Source organism: Heptranchias perlo, chromosome 17 (genome assembly GCF_035084215.1).
Source record: "Heptranchias perlo isolate sHepPer1 chromosome 17, sHepPer1.hap1, whole genome shotgun sequence".
Taxonomy (NCBI): Eukaryota; Metazoa; Chordata; class Chondrichthyes; order Hexanchiformes; family Hexanchidae; genus Heptranchias; species Heptranchias perlo.
The window spans coordinates 7,321,731-7,344,486 of record NC_090341.1 but is presented as its reverse complement, the minus strand read 5'-3'; the positions used below and the strand labels follow the sequence as shown (position 1 = coordinate 7,344,486).

Below are 22,756 nucleotides of genomic sequence, written 5' to 3'. Positions count from 1 at the left end.
ACACCACCCCCCTCCCGCCCCAAGTGTGCCAAAGAACACTCATGGTGCTTGACCAGCTAAAACCACACCGCTTGGCAGCACTGGGTAAGCTTCCACTACTTGTCGAGCGAGGATCACCCTACATGTTGCTGTTGATCTGCTCAACCAGTCTCTCACCTCCACCTTCCACGTCCTTTATTGACTCCTATTCTGATCGTTCCTATGATGTAGCCCCTGTTTTTGCTCCCTCAAGTCCCGTGTTGTCCATTAGAAATTGCTGATGTGGCAATGGTGACACCGTTTTAGCCATGTGTAGAAAATGCCTTGCATAAGCTCACAGAATACTGGTGAATGTACTTAATGTGTATATTTATTTAACAAATATCTATGACCCTTCAGTAACCAAGGAAGTAAAGCACTCAACGATCAAAAAAAACTCGCATACTCTGCTTATTGTTTTGCCATTTTACCAGCAAACGCACAAAAAGGCTAAAGTGCACATGTATGTGCCGTGCAAATAAAAGTCTTGAGATCGCATGCTGAAAAACCGTCTTTCTATTTACGAATCAGAAATGCAATTGGTCACATGTGGCTAGTGGCTAACGTTTTGGACAACATTGATCAAGTCCAAGGGGCCCAGACTTGAGTGTATCTGGAGCACAACTGGCTTAGTCATCCATCACCAGGTCTGGCTGGACCACATTAAGCTCTATCGGGCCTCCCTCTTCTCTACCAAAAGCACCTACTGCTCCAGGACCATCCTGTTCCCATATCCCTTCAACCTTTTCTCTTTCATCCACCTATTCAATTTTATCTTTAATGTTTCTGCATCAACCAATAAACCTGGAAGTGAATTCCACAGCCTCAACTCTGCAGCAGTTTCTCCTGTCCTCCAGTTCTAAATCTTTTACATTTAAAGTTGTATCTGTGGCCACTTGTTCTTGACCCAGGTATGGTATTATCGTGGTTATGGTACTGTCTAGCAACCCAGAGGTTGAGCGTTCAAATCCTACCATGGCAAGTTGTGAAAATGAATTCAATAAATTTGGTAATTTGTGGGTTAGCAGCAGGAAAAAATGATCATGAAAGCTGAGAGGTTGTCGTAAACCCAACTGGTTCACTAATCTTCAGGGAAGGGAACCTGCCACCCCTACTTGGTCTGGCCTCCACTTTGGTGTAGTCCATACCTTTATGGTTGACTGTTTAATGTTCTCTGAAGTGGCCTAGCAAACCACTCAGTTGTACAATTTCTGGGTCAAGACAAGTAGGGATGGGCAAAAAATAAAACCTTGCCACTCTCGCCTACCCCTAGAGAACCAACAAAAAAGCTCTATATTTTTTAATGGGTTTGCAATCTGTCATCCATGCAGGTCGCAACATTCCTTGGAAACATGCTGCTTTGTCTCAGGCTCTTTCCAACAGCGGCCATCCTGCTTCATGTGGACCTTGTTGCTTTGAATGCTTTTGTGGGTCAGGAGATCGCAACTGTAGAATTTTTTTTTACACTTCGGACTCGCCTGCGTTTGAGATCGAACAAGAAGGTATGTGTTGAGAACCAATTTAAGGGGATCTTCCGATGGCCTACTTAGATAAAGGCCTCAGATTTAGTTCCCAGAATCTGGTGAGTTAGCTGATGTTGGTCAGGGCTGTAGAAAAGAAAAGAAAGAACTTGCATTTTTATAGCGCCTTTCACAACCTCGGGACATCCCAAAGCGCTTTAGTCAATAAAGTACCTTTTTTAAATGTAGTCACTGTTGTGATGTAGCAAACGTGGCAGCTAATTTGTGCAGAGAGATCCCACAAACAGCAATGTGATTATGACCAGATAATCTGTTTTAGTGATGTTGGATGAGGGATAAATATTGGCCAGGACACCGGGGCGAACTCCCCCGCTCTTCTGCGAAATAGAGCCATGGGATCTTTTATCATCCACTTGAGGGCAGGCGGGTGTTACAATGGTCCACAACACCCCTTGAACTAGGAAAATCAGCCTGGAGTCCTAGTCCTGATTTCATTGGATAAATGTGGGTGTCTAGGGTGAGGGTACGATTGGGCCAAAGCAAGCAGTTTTGTATTGTAGGTTGAATTTTTTTTTTACTCCAGTGTAATGGTAGGATTTCTGGCTGACTATCAAAACAAAAAGCTTTTCGTATCTGGTAAAACTAGTCTGACCGTGCAAATGCTTTCTGTGGTGGAATAGCCTGCCGATTCTTGCCGAGGAGTTATGATGTGGAATGCATTGCCTGAAAGGGGGGGTGGAAGCAGAATCAACTGTCCCTTTCAAAAGGGAATTGGATATATACTTGATTTGCAGGGCTATGGGGAAAGGGCAGGGTACTAGGCCTGATTGGATAGCTCTTTCCAAAGAGCTGGCACAGGCATGATGGGCTGAACGGCTGCCTCCTATGCTGTATGATTCTAGGAGGAATGGACACTCGGACGGGATTAGGTATCCGAACAGGAGGGAAGAGAAGAGCAAAAAAAAATGAGATTTATATATTTTTTAAAAATACATGGTGTTAGATAATGTGGTTTAGGTTATGCCTCGATTCCTCCACAATCCTGAGTTCCAGTTGCAGTAGTTTCCCCCTGGCGGGCAGAAGACAGGAGCGAAAATTAACGGATTTGTCACCAAACTGGTCGAGACCTGGGTGGAGATTTTTAATGACTGGACTGCAGTTGGTCATGACCTGAGAGACCAAGGGCATAAGAAGAACTCCACTTTGAGAACCAAAAATTAGCAAGATGATGAGTTCAAATTGTGGGTAACGCTTGAAATGAGGATGACTTGGGAAGATATTCTTTTGGGATCAAGACAATAGTTGAATCTGAGAACTGCAGGAATATTAGCATATTACTTGCCTTGTAGTAGCGCACAGTGCATCTATCCCTACAACCTGGAGTAATATTGTACGTTGATTTTTCTTTTTCTCTCTTCATTGTAACAGTTTCCTAGAACAATACGTCATGGAACCAACCAGGGAACAGGCAATTTTAGATCTTGTCTTGTGTAATGACAGGGTTAATTAGTAATCTAATAGTAAGGAATCCTCTGGGAAAGAGTGATCGTAATATGATAGAATTTCACATTGATTTTGAGAGTGATGTACTTAAGTCTGAAACTAGAGTCTTAGACGTAAACTTAAATAAAGCCAATTACATAGTTATGAGGGGCAAGTTGGTTAAGGTAGATTGGGAAATTAGATTAAAAGGTATGATGGTAGATAAGCAATGGTGAACATTTAAATAAATATTTCATAATTCTCAACAAATATACATTCCATTGAAAAATAAAAACTCTATAGGAAAAGTCATCCATCCGTGGCTAACTAAAGAAGTTAAGGATAGTATTAGATTAAAAGAAGAGGCTTATAATGTTGCCAAGAAGAGTAGTAAGGATTGGGAGGGTTTTAGAAACCAGCAAAGGATGACCAAAAAATTGATAGAGGGAGAAAATAGAATATGAGAGTAAACCAGCAAGAAATATAAAAACAGATTGTAAGAGTTTTTACAAGTAAATAAAAAGGAAGGGATTAGCAAAAGTAAAGAATCTTACAACACCAGGTTATAACCTGGTGTTGTAAGATTCTTTACATTTGTCAACCCCATCACCGGCATCTCCACATCTTAGCAAAAGTAAACATGGGTCCCTTTAGAGGCTGAGACAGGAGAAATTATAATTGGGAATAAGGAAATGGCAGAGACATTGAACAAGTATTTTGCATCTGACTTCACAGTAGAAGACAGAAAAAATGTACCAGAAATAGTGGAGAACCAAGGGTCTAATGAGAGCGAGGAACTTAAAGTAATTTAAGATTAGTAAAGAAAAAGTACTGGAGAAATTAATGGGACTAAAAGCCAACAAATCCCCTGGACCTGATGGCCTACATCCTAGGGTTCTAAAAGAGATCGTGGATGCATTGGTTGTGATTTTCTAAAATTCCCTAGATTCTAGAATGGTCCCAGTGGATTGGAAGGCAGCAAATGTAACTGCTATTCAAGAAAGGAGGGAGCGAGAAAACAGGGAACGACAGGCCAGTTAGCCTGACATCAGTCGTCGGGAAAATGTTGGAATCCATTATTAAGGAAGTCATAACCGGGCACTTAGAAAATCATATGATTAGGCAGAGTCAACGAGGTTTTATGAAAGAGAAATCGTGTTTAACAAATCTTTTTTTTTGAGGATGTAACGAGCAGGGTGGATAAAGGGGAACCAGTGGATGTAGTATATTTGGATTTTCAAAAGGTCTTTGATAAAGTACCACAGTGCTTTGGTGAGACCACACCTGGAGTACTGTGTACAATTTTGGTCTCCTTATCTAAGGATGGATTTACTTGACTTCGAGGCGGTGCAACAAAGGTTCACTAGATTGATTCCTGGGATGAGAGGCTTGTCCCATGAGGAGAGATTGAGTAGAATGGGCCTATACTGTCTGGAGTTTAGAAGAATGAGAGGTGATCTCATTGAAACATATAAGATTCTGAGAGGACGTGACAAGGTTGATGCTGAGAGGCTGTTTCCCCTGGCTGGAGAGTCTAGAACTAGGGGGCATAGTATCAGGATAAGGGGTTGGCCATTTAGGACTGAGATGAGGAGAAATTTCTTCACTCTGTTGTAAATCTTCGGAATTCTCTACCCCAGAGGTGCTGTGGATGCTGAGTCGTTGAGTATATTCAAGACTGAGATCGATAGATTTTTGGACTCTAGGGGAATCAAGGGATATGGGGATCGGGCGGGAAAGCGGAGTTGAAGTCGAAGATCAGCCACAATCTTATTGAATGGTGGAGCAGGTCGAGGGCCCGTGTGGCCTACGCCTACTCCTATTTTTTATGTTCTTAGTAGGACTTCTGCTGGCTATCAGAACTGGTAAAACTAGTCTGTGCAAATATCATTTGCATCTTGCTGCTTTGTTTTTCTTGCACCTGCATCCTATACCTATCATTAGTTAAAGGATAAAGAAACTCATTTTGGGAACTTCCATTTCTATTCAAACACATTTTGGCACAGCTATTCCTCTTATGACTGTTTGCCAACCAGGTGTCTTATTTGACCCCGAGTCGAGCTCCTGACCCCATATCCTCGTCATTACAAAGGCTGCATGCTTCCACCTCTGTAGTAAAACCTGCCTCTGCCCTTCAGCCCATCTGCTGCTGAAACCCTCATTCATGCCTTTTCCACCTCCCAGACTCAAACAATCCCATGCTCTCCTCGCTGGCCTCCCATCTTCACCTGGAACTCTGCCCTTATCCTGTTCTGCACTAAGGGCTGTTCACCCATCACCCCCTGTCCTCTCTGGCTGACATTAGATTCTGATCCTCACTAATGGTTCAAATTTAACATTCTCATCCTTAAATTGCTTCATGGCCTCAACATTCCTTTCCCTATCTCTGTAAGCTCCTCCAACCCAAGAAGCCTCTGCCCAAATTCTCCATTCCTCTGATCTGGACTTTTGTGCAATCCCCCTTTCCTTTTTGTCCCACCATTGGCGGCTGTGCCTTCAGCAGCCTAGGCTCCGCACTCTGAAATTCCCTCCCTAAAATCTCTCTCTCTCTCTCTCCTTTCAAGTCCTTCCTTAAATCCATGCCTTTGACCAAGCTTTTAGCCACCTTTTTCTTTTGTTGAGATCCTCTTGTTTCTCTTTCTGATTATGCCTCTGCGAAGTGCTTCACCACATTTTCTTATGTTAAGAGCAGTACATAAATGCAAGATATTACTAATTTTGTGGAATCTTGCTTTGTGCAAAATGGCTACCACATTTTTCCTAGATATGTCACTGAAACAGAGATGTTAGGTGCCATATAAATGCAAGTTTTTTTTAAAATTCATGTTCTATAACTTAATGCTTAGTCATTTATATTTTGTTCAGGGAAGGGATTTCCAAACTGGGGAATGGAACAGTTTCCCCTTTTTTCTGCACCTATTGTTATTCTCATGCCTATGCTCCAGAGAGGGAAAGACAGTGCATTGCACTATCACTTTGATTCATGATGTGGAGATGCCGGTGATGTCCACCCCAGTCCAAATGTAAGGAGTCGCACAACACCAGGTTATAGTCCAACAGCTTTATTTGAAATCACAAGCTTTCGGAGCTTTGCTCCTTCGTCAGGTGAAGTGAGGAGGAGTTGCATAAATATGCAACTATATATGCTGTGCCTTTATGCAACTCCTCCTCACTTCACCTGATGAAGGAGCAAAGCTCCGAAAGCTTGTGATTTCAAATAAAGCTGTTGGACTATAACCTGGTGTTGTGCGCCTCCTTACTTTTGATTCATAAGCATCCAGATGGTTTATTTATGATTTATTTGTTGAATCTAACTTTTTAAATTAAATTATCAAGTTGCAATGAAGACTAATGTGAATAAAACGACAGCAGTCTTCTAAACTGTCCTCCCTTGCAAATTTTTGTTTTCCTTTCCTCCCCTCCTTCCTATTTTTCCCTGGCTTTTTTGGGTGATATCTCAAACCAAATCCTAGAAGGAGGTTAATTCATCTCCTTAAGCCAGCCTATGGAGAACAGACTCTCCCTCCATGGCACACACTTCCTCTGCTGCTGGCGACAGGGACAGGGTGGGCTTTGTCTGTACAGGGGCCATAATGGAGAAGTGAGGATGAATTAATGCTCTGGAGCTTTGTATGATCACCTTTTGAGAATCGGGGATTATTTTTTCAGAGCTCTCGCTCGGGAGATTACATAATTGGGGTAGAGTTCATGATGAGGTAGATTGTACATGCTCTGTGGCCTTTTCTCTTTGCATGCTTTCTTATGAATGAATTATGTGGGAGTTTTACTGAATAATGCTTTTTTTAAAAAACAGGATATTGATCCTGTATTACACCTGGGTGTGAGAGATGTGTACATATAAAATGTGACTAAAGCATTTATATAAATACAGAATACAAAACGAGCCATTTAAAAAACACAATTCGCCATATTTGTATTCTGAATGTATATTCGGGCCAACGAGCTCAGTTATGAAGTGTTTTCTGGTTGCTTACATCTTTTTAGTTTAACATGGGTCCATTGTATCTACAAATCATTTCACATACAGTTTTTTTTTTACTTCCTTAATGTTGACAAAGTTTTAAAAGTACAGCATTCAGTCAGGTTGCACCAGTATCTGTTCCAGAACCGACTATGTCTTTTACAGAACTGTAAATCATCATGACAGAATACTGGAGGCCTATGCCTTCTAAGGACTCGTGGAACTAAAAGCAAAGGGCTATGTGTCAAAGTGACATTGGCAGTTGAGACGATAGAATTACATAGAATGTACAACACAGAAAAAGGCCATTTGGCCCAAAAGGTCCATGCTGGTATTTATACTCCACACGAGCCTCCTTTCACCCCTCTTCATCTAACCCTATCGGCATATCCTTCTATTCCTTTCTCTCTCATGTGCTTATCTAGCTTCCTCTTAAATGTATCCATGCTATTCACCTCAACCACTCCTTGTGGTAGCGAGTTCCACATTCTAACCACTCTCTGAGTAACAAAGTTGCTCCTGAATTCCTTATTGGATTTATTAGTGACTATCTTATATTTATGGTCCCTAGTTTTGGTCTCCCCCCACAAGTGGAAACATCTTCTCTACGTTTACCCTATCAAACCTTTTCACAATCTAAAAGACCTCTATCAGGTCACCCCTCAGCCTCTTTTCTAGAGAAAAGAGCCCCAGCCTGTTCAGCCTTTCCTGATAGGCATAACCTCTCAGTTCTGGTATCATCCTTGTAAACCTTTTTTGCACCTTCTCCAGTGCCTCTATATCCTTTCTATAATATGAAGATCAGGACAGTTCACAGTACTCCGTGTGGTCTAACCTAGATTGTGTACAAGTTTAACATATAGCTTCTCTGCTTTTTTCAATTCTATCGCTCTAGAAATGAACCCCAGTGTTCGGTTTGGTTTTTTTAATGGCCTTATTAAATTTGACACTTTTGCCCTTGCGGAGCCCAGCAATAAGTCATTCAAGAGGCAACTGCCTTAGGATATTCTAATTGATCCACGGCCAAATGATGACTTTGGCTTGGGCATCAGTGCGAAATTGATGGCCAATCAGTCGAGCATATTTGCTTGGTATCGGAATGATCTGATAGGTTTGAATTCCTGCCAAACCTATCACTGAAAGCCAAGTGTGCATGAGATACGGCAAGGTGCAGTAGCCTGTTGGAATATGTTCAGAGGAATGGCGTTGAGCAGAATTTCAAAGATACTGGTCTGTGTGGAATGCATATGATTTACAGGCGTGTTCGGTGTCGAGAGATGCCACAAAAAAAATTGCTACCACTTTTTGACATGTATGCTAAGGAATTTTATGCACTGGCAAAGTAGACCGCAATTTGAAAATGTGTTCACGTAACCTAGCTGTTCACCCCGTTTATACTACTTATCGAGTGTTATGAATTCAGGTCTGCCGCAGATATTCCTCTGGTTCAGCGGTGTCAGCTCCTCCCTTGAGTGGTCTGATTGTCCGCTTCTTACGAGTTCTTGTGGAGAGGAGAAATTTGGCTGGAAAGGGGCACGAGTTTGATCAACCTAGGGTGCTCTCCTGCCCTTTTCAACCTTTAGTCATGGCCTTGTTCTTTAAGTTTCTCTCCTCCCCACCCCCTCCCAGTCATGGTTGCTTCTTCATTCAAACCTGGGAACTTCCTGTTCTGCCTGGTTCAAAACTACTTATCGGATAAACTCCGTACAAGTTATTTCTGCAGAGCTCGAGAGGATTATAACTAACACACGTACAAGAATCACAAGCCCTTCCACCCACACCACCCACTGACCATGGTTTAATTGATTACAAATTGTACTTCTGATCAACCCACTCTAAATTAATTTCTCTTGTTTTATTACGACTGATTGGGATTATGTCCAACCAACTGGCTTAGTTTTCCTTGATTTATTTTAAATGGATGCCCCTCATTCAGACCGAGTGTCAAATATCATGTAAATTCGAATTGCCTGCTAGAAGCTAATTTACTGTAAATACTATTTAGTTAATAGTTACTACAAAAAAGCGCACTTTTTTAAAATAAAAAATTTGAAGCCAAGTTAAATTCTGAAGTAAAATTAAATTCTGTTTATCACTTTTTTTGGTAACTGGCTCTCATCTGTATCACAATTGTTAATGCTTCACATGGATGTCCTCACACATGCCGTTGGCACCCACACTATTGTTGGTAAAATGAAGCCAAAACAGAGAGACTGAACCTCACAGAACATGAACGTGGATAAGTCATACAGCTCGGTAGTGTTCGCACGAATGTGGCACTTTGCAAATCACAAACTTAATTTTATTTATTTAAGAGCACCATCATGATTTAATAACTTGTAACAGCAGTAATATCTCATTTTTCTCCCTTGATTCCTGCAGAAACGTTTTTCTGTACTGCAGTGCAATTCTGATTGATTTCAAATTAAAGTCAGTTTTTTTTTCTTTGATTCTAAGTTCCTCTCTCTTTATATGCAGTAGCAGTCTTTCTTGTTCATGGTCCAATCTCTCTTGAAGGTGTTTAATAAAACTGAAATAGAAATTACTGAGATGTGGTTAAGTTGTGGGGGGAGGGCGGGGGGAGAGAAATGTATATAAGAACATAAGAACATAAGAAATTGGAGCAGGAGTAGGCCAATCGGCCCCTCGAGCCTGCTCCGCCATTTAATAAGATCATGGCTGATCTGATCCCAACCACAAATCTAAAGAACACAAGAAGTCGGAGCAGGACCCGGCCACATAGCCCCTGGGCCCTCTCCGCCACCCACAGGGCATTGACCGATCCGAACTCAGCTTCATGTCCAATTTCCTGCCCGCTCCCCATAACCCCTAATTCCCTTTACTTCGAGGAAACTGTCTATTTCTGTTTTAAATTTATCTAATGATGTAGCTTCCACAGCTTCCTGGGGCAGCATATTCCACAGACCTACCACCCTCTGAGTGAAGAAGTTTCTCCTCATCTCAGTTTTGAAAGAGCAGCCCCTTATTCTAAGATTATGCCCCCTAGTTCTAGTTTCACCCATCTTTGGGAACATCCTTACTGCATCCACCCGATCAAGACCCCTCACAATCTTATATGTTTCAATAAGATCGCCTCTCATTCTTCTGAACTCCAATGAGTAGAGTCCCAATCTACTCAACCTCTCCTCATATGTGCGCCCCCTCATCCCCGGGATTAACCGAGTGAACCTTCTTTGTACTGCCTCGAGAGCAAGTATGTCTTTTCTTAAGTATGGAGACCAAAACTGTATGCAGTATTCCAGGTGCGGTCTCACCAATACCTTATATAACTGCAGCAATACCTCCCTGTTTTTATATTCTATCCCCCTAGCAATAAAAGCCAACATTCCGTTGGCTTTCTTGATCACCTGCTGCACCTGCATACCAACTTTTTGATTTTCTTGCACTAGGACCCCCAGATCCCTTTGTACTGCAGTACTTTCCAGTCTCTCGCCATTAAGAAAATAACTTGCTCTCTGATTTTTCCTGCCAAAGTGCATAATATACTTAGATTTAGTAATTGTAAACAATTTTACAACACCAAGTTATAGTCCAGCAATTTTATTTTAAATTCACAAGCTTTCAGAGGCTTCCCCCTTCGTCAGGTGAACGATGTGAAATGAAGTCCTCGAAATGAAATCGCATTTATAATTCACAGAACAATGCTTGGTGAGTACAGACAGTTTTTTCAACTGCCCGTTGCCAAGGCAATCAGTGTGCAGACAGACAGGTGTTACCTGCCAGGTCTCACAGAATATACAAATCACCAAAAAAAAACAACAAACAAAAAAAAACAGAGATAGAGAGGTAGAAACCTAGAAAAGACAGCAACTGACTCGTTATATTAAAAACAGATAACATTTGTTCGCTGGTGGGGTAACGTGTAGCGTGACATGAACCCAAGATCCCGGTTGAGGCCGTCCTCATGGGTGCGGAACTTGGCTATCAATTTCTGCTCGACGATTTTGCGTTGTCGTGTGTCTCGAAGGCCGCCTTGGAGAACGCTTACCCGAAGGTCGGTGGATGAATGTCCATGACTGCTGAAGTGTTCCCCGACTGGGAGGGAACCCTCCTGTTTGGCGATTGTTGCGCGGTGTCCGTTCATCCGTTGTCGCAGCGTCTGCATGGTCTCGCCAATGTACCATGCTCTGGGGCATCCTTTCCTGCAACGTATGAGGTAGACAACGTTGGCCGAGTCACAGGAGTATGAACCATGCACCTGGTGGGTGGTGTCCTCTCGTGTGATGGTGGTATCTGTGTCGATGATCTGGCATGTCTTGCAGAGGTTACCGTGGCAGGGTTGTGTGGTGTCGTGGATGCTGTTCTCTTGAAAGCTAGGTAATTTGCTGCGAACGATGGTCTGTTTGAGGTTGGGTGGCTGTTTAAAGGCGAGTAGTGGAGGTGTGGGGATGGCCATAGCGAGGTGTTTGTCCTCATTGATGACGTGTTGAAGGCTGCGGAGAACATGGCGTAGTTTCTCCGCTCCGGGGAAGTACTGGACGACAAAGGGTACTCTGTTGGTTGCATCCCGTGTTAGTCTCCTGAGGAGGTCTATGCGATTTTTTGCTGTGGCCCGTCGGAACTGTCGATCGATGAGTCGAGCGTCATATCCCGTTCTTACTAGGGCGTCTTTCAGCGTCTGTAGGTGTCCATCGCGTTCCTCCTCGTCTGAGCAGACCCTGTGTATTCGCAGGGCCTGTCCATAGGGGATGGCCTCTTTGACGTGGTTAGGGTGGAAGCTGGAAAAGTGGAGCATTGTGAGGTTGTCCGTGGGCTTGCGGTAGAGTGAGGTGCTGAGGTGCCCGTCTTTGATGGAGATTCGTGTGTCCAAGAAAGAAACTGATTCTGAGGAGTAGTCCATGGTGAGCTTGATGGTGGGATGGAACTTGTTGATGTTATCGTGTAGTCTCTTTAGTGATTCCTTGCCGTGGGTCCATAGAAAGAAAATATCGTCGATGTATCTGGTGTATAGTGTTGGTTGGAGGTCTTGTGCAGTGAAGAAGTCCTGCTCGAACTTGTGCATGAAAATGTTGGCGTATTGGGGTGCGAATTTGGTCCCCATGGCTGTTCCGTGTGTTTGGGTAAAGAACTGGTTATCGAAGGTGAAGACATTGTGATCCAGGATGAAACGGATGAGTTGTAGGATGGCGTCTGGAGATTGGCTGTTGTTGGTGTTGAGTATTGATGCTGTCGCAGCGATGCCGTCATCGTGGGGGATACTGGTGTAGAGTGCCGAGACGTCCATCGTGGTGAGAAGTGTTCCTGGTTCAACTGGTCCGTGGGTACTGAGTTTTTGTAGGAAGTCTGTAGTGTCACGACAGAAGCTGGGGGTTCCCTGTACGATGGGTTTCAGGATGCCCTCGATGTATCCAGAGAAGTTCTCACACAGGGTTCCGTTGCCTGATACGATAGGACGTCCGGGTGTGTTGGCTTTGTGTATCTTTGGGAGGCAGTAGAAGTCTCCCACGCGGGGAGTACGTGGGATGAGAGTGCGTAAGGCATTTGATGAGATACTTCATATGAAACTAGTGTACAAAATCAGCAGACATGGTATGGGGTGTGTACTAGAGTGGATTGAAAATTGGAAGGGTGCTAGGAGACGGAAGGTTTGTGTGAATGGGAAGCATTCCAATATGTGAGGTGTGACCAATAGTGTACCTTGGGGCTTGGGACTGCAACATTTTTGTAAATGATCTGGAACTGGGCACCAGTAGTTACATTTGAATATTTGTAGCTGGTGTAGTTAATACAGTGGAGGGTGGGGAGAAGCTACAGGAGGAGCTGGATTGTTCGGGGAAATAGGCAGAGAATTGGCAGATGCAGTTTAATGTGGATGATGCATACTTGAGATTAAGGAACAAGCAGAGGGACTATAGGATTAATAGGCTAAATATTGACCAAAGCAGACTGGGTAAGAGAGCCTACGCTTATAATAGAGATCCTGGAAGACAGCAAGTTTATATTTGGCAGCTGTGGGGGGGAAAGCAAATTGAATGTTAGGCTGCATAAAAAGAGGAATGGAATGTAAACCGAAGGAAGTAATTCTACCATCATAGACAGCATTGATCGGGCTACCTAGAATATTGTGTACAGTTTTGGAACCCACAATACTGAAAGGAAGAAGCTGAGCTGGAAAAGTTACTCTGATGCGGGGATTAGAGAATAAAACAAATGGGGATAGACTCCAGGATCTGGGACTCCTCTCATTGGAGAGAAAATGATTGAGATATTGAAGATAGTAAGGCTCAGGGATGTAGAAGTTCTGTTGGGGCTATTCGTAAAGGCAAGAGAGAACGGAACAAGAGGACACAGGTTTAAGCTGAAAAGAGGTAGATTCAGACTAGAAATACTACTTTACAAAGAGGGTAATTGTTTTTTGGAATGGACTTCCAGGTAGGGTAGTGGAATCCAAAATCTTGGAATCATTTAAGGGACAATTAGATGCTGTAATGAGGACTATTGGATTTTCTAGATGGATGAGCTACGATGGGCCGGCTGGCCCTTATCCTTGTGATACAGTCAGTGCTTAACAGGACGAATCTGATATCCTGCTCAATGAATTCAATGCCACAATATCAGAACATCTTCTTGAAACCTTTTGTACAAACTCTTTTTTTAAGGCACGGTCATTTTTGCTAACATTGCAGTGTTAAGAAGTCTGGTCCAAGGATAAGTACTTGACTCAAAATGTATCTTTCTTTCTCAATGAGTTTTGTTTTTTTCAAATGTTCATGTTTCCATGGAGATCTGAATTCAATCACTTTGTTGAATGAAGTGTTGCATGATGCAGCATACAGGGAATGAATCACAGGGAGCTCATCTGCTCAGTATCATTGGCAGCGAGTGTCTGTTTATGGCTGATTTGGAGTAATAGATGCCAAAGGCATAGATCAGTTGTTACAGGCAGGGGGCTTAGGTAAGAGTGGAGGCAGAATGTCTGTCCAGTTTGAAGCTCTGCTCAGGGTCAGACAGGACACCAAGGATGCATATGGTCTGCCTCCGGCCTGAGTAAACAGCCAGGAAGAGGGTTCGGGGGTGGGGGGTGGGGCTCCTCTCCTTCCTCCTCTCCTGAAGCCACTGATGAGCTGAGGTCCAGTTCCATAGGTACTAGCAGCCCTCTAGCAACTTTATTTTTGTTAGGCAAGGTTATTAAGGGTTACGGAGCCAGGCTGGGTAGGTGGAGTTGAGATACAGACCAGCCATGATCTAATTGAGTGACTGAACAGGCTCGAGTGGCTGAATGGCCCACTCCTGCTCCTATGTAATGCAAGTGGCCGCTCCCTCTGTGGGTTCGGACCGTGAATATCAATAAGGAGGGGACATCGCAGCTGAGCTTGGTCCTGTGCACTTTCCAGGATTTTGAAATCAATATGTTGGGGGATAAGAGCCAATAAAGACTGGTGATTGCAGAGTAGAACTTAGTGCAGGATAGGATGCGTCTGTGGCAAGAATCACTTGGAGAGCTAGGAACATTGAGACCAATCATAGCACGCCTGCCATCTCCCTGACCTCAAGTTGGCTAATTCAGTGAAAACTAGGGATCAAACCTCGAACCTTTTTTAGGGTTTGTTCAGCTCAGTAAACTACCACACAGTGCAATGACCCATTTTGTTGGGGTTGGGTGCGGGGGAGCCTGAGAACAAACATTTAAACCCTGACCATATTTAGTACTTGCCTATCGATAGTTGCGCTACGCAATCTTACTCCTTAAAATGTATACTTTGATCAGCGGCTCTATATGTAACAGAATTAACAACTATGGTTATTGAAAAAAGTTTGGTGACGGATCTGGATATGAACACAGTTGGGCTTAGAAAGAAATTTGGCCACTCAGCACCAGTTTTTCAAACGTTAATCGGCCTACTAAGCTTGCAATATGACAGGCAGGGAGCACGCACATATTTCAGTCTGGAAGTGTACCGCCCGCCATATTGGATAAGGCAGGTGAGCTGGTGGCAGAAGCGCAGGTCGACAACATTTAAAGTGCAGAATAATTTATTTAAATTAGGGTCCTGCGCATCTTGCAGGATCCGTTTCCGATTTTTCAAATGCCCCAGCGCTTCACTCACCATGTGCTGAGCTTGCACAGCATAACATGGCGCAACCAACAGGAAGGCCCCCAATACCCAATGTGGAGCCATGAGTCACTGGAGTGCTCATCCCAACCCCACATTAAAAGAACCCGTCCTCCCCCACTTGTCTGAGGGCCACTACGATGCCAGCAGCGGTCCAATCCTCAAGTACGATTTGCTGGCAGCTCGCCGGCTCCATATAATGAGGCCCAATAACGGGGGTGCCTCTTGCCTTGCCATTCAGGCGCAGGGATCGTAGTGGCAGGGGTATTTTCCAAGCTGTGCTACCAGCATGGATTCATTTTTTTTTAAGGCATGGAAAATCATGGGTGACGCACTCTCGGTTCTCCAATGTGCGCAGCAGCAGTGAGGCTCTCCCCGCTAACGCTGTGAACTTTGAAAATCAGCCCTTGAATATCACCCAGAACCCTATAATTCGAGCTGTGTCGGGCTATGGGAACGTTCTTTGTGGAATGCAACCGGGCAGGGTTTGAATAAAATGTAGATCACAATGTTAGATATCGCTGTGCTTTTACCTTGATTTGCCCTTTGGGTGCAGAGAGACATTTAACCGTTTACTGATCTTGCAGGTTTTTTTTTTGTTTTTACCTGCTCAGCTCTCGGGCAACACTGTCCGTTCAGTCTGCACTTAAGTCTGTCGGGACCTAGACTTGGCGATTTTCTTTGTGTGAAGTAGAATCAGACAGAGACTATCTAAACCACAGCACTATTTCTAGCCCTGACAATTCAGGTGCAAATGCCCAGGTAACTCGATTCTATTTGCCCTTGCACTTCTTACTTGCTGCTCTCTCCTCTCCTGTTTGAATTTCCTGGACCTGAAGGTTTGGAAAAGGCTGTTGTTGATGCTGTCTCCTCACCGGTGGATAAATCCTAAATCACAACACCAAGATCTGTTAGTATCATCAATTCTTGCCTCTTGCGCATCCCCAATTTTAATCACTCCACCATTGGTGGCCATACCTTCAGCTGTCTAGGCCCTAAGCTCTGGAATTCTCTCTCAAGACGCTCCTTAAAACCTACATCTTTGACCAAGCTTTTGGTCACCTGTCCTAATATCTCCTTTTGTGGCTTGGTGTCAAATTTTGTGTGATAACCGCCCCTGTGAAGCGTCTTGGAATGTTTTATTACGTTAGAGGCGCTATTGACGTAAAAACCCATCTGATTCATTAATGTCCTTTGGGGAAGAAAACCTGCCGAGCTTACCCGGTCTGGCCTATATGTGACTCCAGACCCACAGCAATGTGGTTGATTCGTAATTGCCCTCTGAAATAGCCTAGCAAGCCACTCAGTTTTAAAATCTCGCTTAAAAAAAAAGTCATAATAAGAATAAAACCGGACGGACTACCCGGCATCGGACCACTAGGCACTGGACACGACAAAGGCAAACTAAGCCCAGTCGACCCTGCAAAGTCCCCCTCACTAACATCTGGGGACTTGTGCCAAAATTGGGACAGCTGTTCCACAGACTAGACAAGCAACAGCCTGACATAGCCATACTCAAAGAATCATACCTCTCAGCCAACGTCCCAGACTCTTCCATCACCATCCCTGGGTATGTCCTGTCCCACCGGCAGGACAGACCCACCAGAGGTGGCGGTACAGTGATATACAGTCAGGAGGGAGTGGCCCTGGGAGTCCTCAACATTGAATCTGGACCCCATGAAATCTCATGGCATCAAGTCAAACATGGGCAAGGAAACCTCCTGCTGATTACCACCTACTGCCCTCCCTCAGCTGATGAATCAGTCCTCCTCCATGTTGAACACCACTTGGAGGAAGCACTGAGGGTAGCAAGGGCACAGAATGTACTCTGGGTGGGGGACTTTAATGTCCATCACCAAGAGTGGCTCGGTAGCAACACTACTGACCGAGCTGGCCGAGTCCTCAAGGACATAGCTGCCAGACTGGGCCTGCGGCAGGTGGTGAGCGAACCAACACGAGAGAAAAACTTACTTGACCTCGTCCTTACCATTCTACCTGTCGCAAATGCATCTGTCCATGAGGGTATTAGTAGGAGTAATCACCGCACAGTCCTCGTGGAGACGAAGTCCCGTCTTCGCACTGAGGACACCATCCAACGTGTTGTGTGGCACTACCACCGTGCTCAATGGGATAGATTCAGAACAGATCTAGGAGTTCAAAACTGGGCATCCATGAGGTGCTGTGGGCCATCAGCAGCAGCAGAATTGTATTCCAGCACAATCTGTAACCTCATGGCCTGGCATATTCCTCACTCTACCATTACCAACAAGCCAGGGGATCAACCCTGGTTCAATGAGGAGTGTAGAAGAGCATGCCAGGAGCAGCACCGGGCGTATCTAAAAAAGAGGTGCCAACCTGGTGAAGCTACAACTCGGGACTACAAGCATGCTAAACAGCAGAAGCAACATCCTATAGACAGAGCTAAGCGATTCCACAACCAACGGATCAGTTCATAGCTCTACAGTCCTGCCACATCCAGTCGTGAATGGTGGTGGACAATTAAACAACTAACAGGAGGAGCAGGCTCTGTAAACATCCCCATCCTCAATGATGGCGGAGTCCAGCACGTGAGTGCAAAAGACAAGGCTGAAGTGTTTGCAACCATCTTCAGCCAGAAGTGCCGAGTGGATGATCCATCTCGGCCTCCTCCCGATATCCCCACCATCACAGAAGCCAGTCTTCAGCCAATTCGATTCACTCCACGATATCAAGAAATAGCAGAGTGCGCTGGATACAGCAAAAGCTATGGGCCCCGAAAACATCCCGGCTGTAGTGCTGAAGACTTGTGCTCCAGAACTAGCTGCGCCTCTAGCCAAGCTGTTCCAGTACAGCTACAGCTACACCACCGAATCTCCCACCATCAACATCCTGGGGGTCACCATTGACTAGAAACTCAACTGGACCAGCCATATAAATACTGTGGCTACAAGAGCAGTTCAGAGGCTGGATATTCTGTGGCGAGTGACTCACCTCCTGACTCCCCAAAGCCTTTCCACCATCTATAAGGCACAAGTCAGGAGTGCAGCTCCAACAACACTCCAGAAGCTCGACACCATCCAGGACAAAGCAGCCCGCTTGATTGGCACCCCATCCACCACCCTAAACATTCACTCCCTTCACCACCGGCGCACAGTGGCTACAGTGTGTACCATCCACAGGATGCAGTGCAGCAACTCACCTTGGCTTCTTCGACAGCACCTCCCAAACCCGCGACCTCTACCACCTAGAAGGACAAGAGCAGCAGGCACATGGGAACAACACCACCTGCACGTTCCCCTCCAAGTCACATACCATCCCGACTTGGAAATATATCACCGTTCCTTCATCGTCGCTGGGTCAAAATCCTGGAACTCCCTTCCTAACAGCACTGTGGGAGAACCTTCACCACACAGATTGCAATGGTTCAAGAAGGCAGCTCACTACCACCTTCTCAAGGGCAATTAGGGATGGGCAATAAATGCCGGCCTCGCCAGCGACACCCACATCCCATGAACGAATAATAAAAAAAATAAATACAAGTTGTTGTGACAGCAACCTGAAAGATAAGCAAATTAATAGGAACAGTGATTTAAACTTTATATCTGGTCCCTGAACCTGTGTGACTAATAAAGACAAAAAGCTTGGATGCTCCTTACCTAAACGCTTCCCTACTGCATCCCCTGTAGGGTTTATACACGTTTGGATTGTTTGCAACCCATTTATTTCCCTCCTCTCCTGAAGTAAAAAGAGAGACTTAGAGAGACTTGCATTTATAAAGCGATTTGCAGCCAGTGAAGTACTTTTTTTTGAAGTGTAGTCACTGTTATAATGTAGGAAACATGGCAGCCAATTTGCGCACAGCAAGGTCCCACAAACAGCAATGTGATATGAGGGCACTGAGGTTAACGTCACCACTTCTAGCTCTCTGGCTTACGATCAGCCCAGTCGGTATTAAACTTGGGATCTTCCTGCAAAGTATGGTTAAGTTCCAAGCTGGACAGTGCGCCTACGAAGCAATTGGGGAGCAACAAAAGGTACTTTCAAAGGGGAGATCTACAGAAGAAAGTTGCTCTTTATTTACAGGTGTGAAGTGCGGCAGAGCAAAGGTGAGAAATTGCGCTCTTTCCCTGATGTTGTGGATATGTTTCTACTTTTCCCTGGCCATGTTTCTATCCGCTTTTCCACGAGGCACACACTTTGTGTTCCAGGAAACCATTGAAGAGTTAGGAAGCCCTCTTGCCTGACACGAATGTCCCGGTAAATACTTATTTCTGCTTAACCGGGAGTGATCGTGTCATGCCAGAGGACTCCTGCCAGTAGTGACCGTGCACGCAAAATTAACTAATCTAGCGCTACTGTGTGGTCTGTGTCATTGCTAATGGACTGATCCCTTCCTCTCTCTGTCCCTTCCCCACCTGCACACACAACAATCCCTTACTGGTGGCACCTGCGAAACTGTTCTCACATAGCCATTATTTAGTTTGAGGCTTGAAAGGGGGTGTCCTGGATAGTAGAGCCCAGTCCAGTTCTCTGCTGGTATTTGCATGTACACCCTTTCAGTCGGGGTTGTGTAGCACTCAGGAGTGGCCAATTTTCTATTCTCTAATCCAGCAGTACTGTAGCCTATTGTAGTTATGTTTTGGCTGCCTTGGCGAAGGACAGGCAAGTCAGGAGGGACACGGGAGCAAATGAGGGACTTTCTTGGTGTGTGTATAGCTCAGAGGCAGTGACTTAACCCCAATGCCACTGGGATGGTGATTAATCTCCTCTAACTATAAAATGCATTATGGATAAATATCTAAACCCACAGCAAAATCCTGGCCATTCAGGTCAGATTTGATTTGATTTTCATGGACTGATACAGCACAGAAGGAGGCCATTCGGCCCATCGTAGCTGTGTCACATTCAGTTTTCTGAAGGCAGTGACTCTTCCTGGTGCACAGTTCCACAAGGTACCAGTACCTCAGCTAAGTGGTTGTTTCCTCATGAGTGAGCCCAGTCAGTCCACGTTGCCAGGTGGTTTCGAGCATGTGGAGGCACCTTCAGTGTGATCCTTTCCACATGCACCCACATACAGCAGCGATCACTGGATAGCGATCAGGAATGGGGAACCCTGGCTGACTTATTTTCTTTTCCCCCTCCTCTTCTCCTTCCTAGCCCAGGCATGTGGGGCCAATTATACCACACCCAACCCAAACCCTGATTGATATTGTCTGACTCATCCAAGAACAGTTTAGATACAGGGATCTATTTTCCAGTAGCAGCATCGTTTCTATACAAGTGCTAATGCTAATGGGTCAATTTTAATGTTTTTTTAAAAAAGTGCACAAAAGAATTTAGTCCAAATGCATTAAGTATTCCTATGGTGTAGTGTCAGTTGGCATATATACCCCATAAACACAGAAATATAAGGAATTGCAATATTGAGGTACCAGCCTCACGGGGGGAAAAAAAGGCTCAGCTATGATCTGACATCCCTGTAGATAAACAAAGGGGAGTTTCCAGGAAATGCATGACTGTAAGTTGGAAAAGTCCCATTAAGCCATTGATTACTATTTTGGTTATTCATCTTTCCTGTTTGGGTGTATAAAAACTGATTTGAGGAAAGATGTTTGAAAGAACCGAGCCCGAGACTAATTTTGAGGGGGTGGGTTATTTCCAGGGGCTAAATACCAACCCACAAATTATAAGTGGGAGAGGAGTAATTGCATTCTTTGGAGGTGATTGCAAAAGTAACCACTCCCACCTTTGCTTGATCTGGGTGCTGGTTTTATTTAGTTTATATAATTTGTATACAAGCCGGATTTGATTCCTTTGGCCATCTACCTTTGCAAGTCTTTGTTCTATTTCAGTCTAGTCTGACTGAGCAGACTGGCCTTGGCTCGTGACTGGCTTTGGCCCAGCTCTGTGTTAAAACGTACAGTTGGCTGGAACTTGGCATGAGTTCCCATTGGCTTGCTCTCTCACACCATTCTGCTAGAATGGGTTCTAGCCAATGCTCTAAAGAGCTTGCATCTAGGGAGGGAGAGATATTCTCTAGTGCTATGTAATCAAGTCCCTTTACAAGTTTGATGGAAATAGTACATATAGGAAATCTTCTACCTTTTTATTTAGAGGGGACGCAAAAATATGAATGAAGCTGTGACCTAAGCACCAGATTTTATATTATTTAATAAACCAGGACATCACTCTTTTTAAATAAAAGCTTAACACCTACAGAAGAGCCATGGCAGCCAAAACTCTGCTGCCCATATCCTAACTCTCACCAAGTCCTGTTCACCCATCACCCCTGTTCTTGCTGACCTACATTGGCTGCCAGTCTGGGAATTCCTCAGTTTTAAAATTCTCATCCTTGTGTTCAAATCCCTCCTTGGTCTCACCCCTCCTTATCTCTGTAACCTCCTCCAGCCCTACAACCCTCCGAGATCTCTGCACTCCTCCAATTCTTGCTTCTTTTGCATCCCCCAATTTTGATTGCTCCACATTGGTCGCTGTGCCTTCAGCTGCCTTGGCCCTAAGCTCTGGAATTCCCTCCCTAAACCTCTCTGCCTCCCTAACTCTTCTCCTTTCGGACGCTCTTTAAAACCTATCTCTTTGACCAAGGTTTTGGTCACCTGTCCTAATATCTCCTTATGTGGTACGGTGTCAAATTTTGTTTGATAATCGCTCCTGTAAAGCGCCTCGGGACGTTTTACTACATTAAAGGTGCCATATAAATGCAAGTAGTTGTTGAGTTAAATGACTTGGTAATTGTGTTTAGCAGTGTATTAAATTTTGGTATAAAATTGTTCACTTTTTTTTAAAAAGTGATTAGTTTCATGGATGGGGTCCCACTGTATGGAATTACGAGTTTTCTAGATCAAGTCTTTAATGAGGAGTCTAGCAATGTAACATCTTCACCTTTGAAAATGCACTGCAGGAAGAAGCAGCATTGCTTTGCTAATTGAAAAAGGGAGGGGATTTGCAGCTGTACAGTTGATTAATACCAGCTCTGGGAGTGGGGAACCCTAAAGAATGAGGGCAACTAGTAGAGCTCGTACGCTCCTAGATAGTTTGGTGGGGAGTGGAGGTGATGATGGCGGTGGGAGGGGAAAATGTAGGAACACTGAAAGGATGAATTAGGTTCAGGTTAAAGTTGGTGATTTAGTGTTAATAGAATGAACCTATAATTAATGTCACTATGGTATTGAGGTTATACAAGAGTGCTCATCTCGACATTGCAGAAACAAAAACAATACTCACTGTTCTCGATTCTTAACTTTAAATTTATTGTGGCTGATGTGGTGTGTGGATCCCATACCTCAAAATAATTGGTGCAGTGCGTCTGTCGTTGAGCTGAATGATTATTCCAGCAGTCAGTCCACAACTAGCAGTAACGGAACTCAACAGCAGCCGATTATCGACCAACAGCTACTTTTGGGGTTCCGTTTGTGCTACCCGTGCACAGTGTCCCTGTAATGGCTTTCACCTCTGCTCTCAGCCCATCAAAGAATGCTTGATCTCTCGCAAGATACTTGATCTCTTGATTGAATGGGTAAACTTAAAAAAAATACCAACTTAGAGCTGGACATCTTATTTGAGGAATAATCCAATTATATTTTTCCTCCCACCAAGAATGAAAAATTGTACTATCCAAGTACAAAACCGTTCGTTATTCTAAGACTTAAAAACTGGCCTTGCAGGAAAAAAAATATATTTTGCCATTGTATAGTTTGTCACATAGGACTTACAGGAAAACA

The 22,756-nt window shown here is 44.3% G+C and overlaps 1 protein-coding gene across 12 annotated transcripts in view; it reads right to left on the bottom strand.

The window, feature by feature from the left end:
- Positions 1-453: 453 nt before the first annotated feature.
- The window catches only part of LOC137334011 (uncharacterized), a 40,555-nt gene continuing 18,252 nt past the window's right edge, over positions 454-22,756 (bottom strand). For 3 of the 12 annotated variants that reach the window (XR_010966034.1, XR_010966036.1, XR_010966030.1), the window contains exon 2: positions 12,311-12,933. Coding sequence is in view for 1 of the 12 variants with exons in the window: in XM_067998412.1 (XP_067854513.1) it covers positions 10,808-12,403 (1,596 nt within the window). In the remaining 11 variants the exon portion in view is untranslated. The other 9 variants (XR_010966031.1, XR_010966032.1, XR_010966033.1 and 6 more) reach the window with 8 other exon arrangements.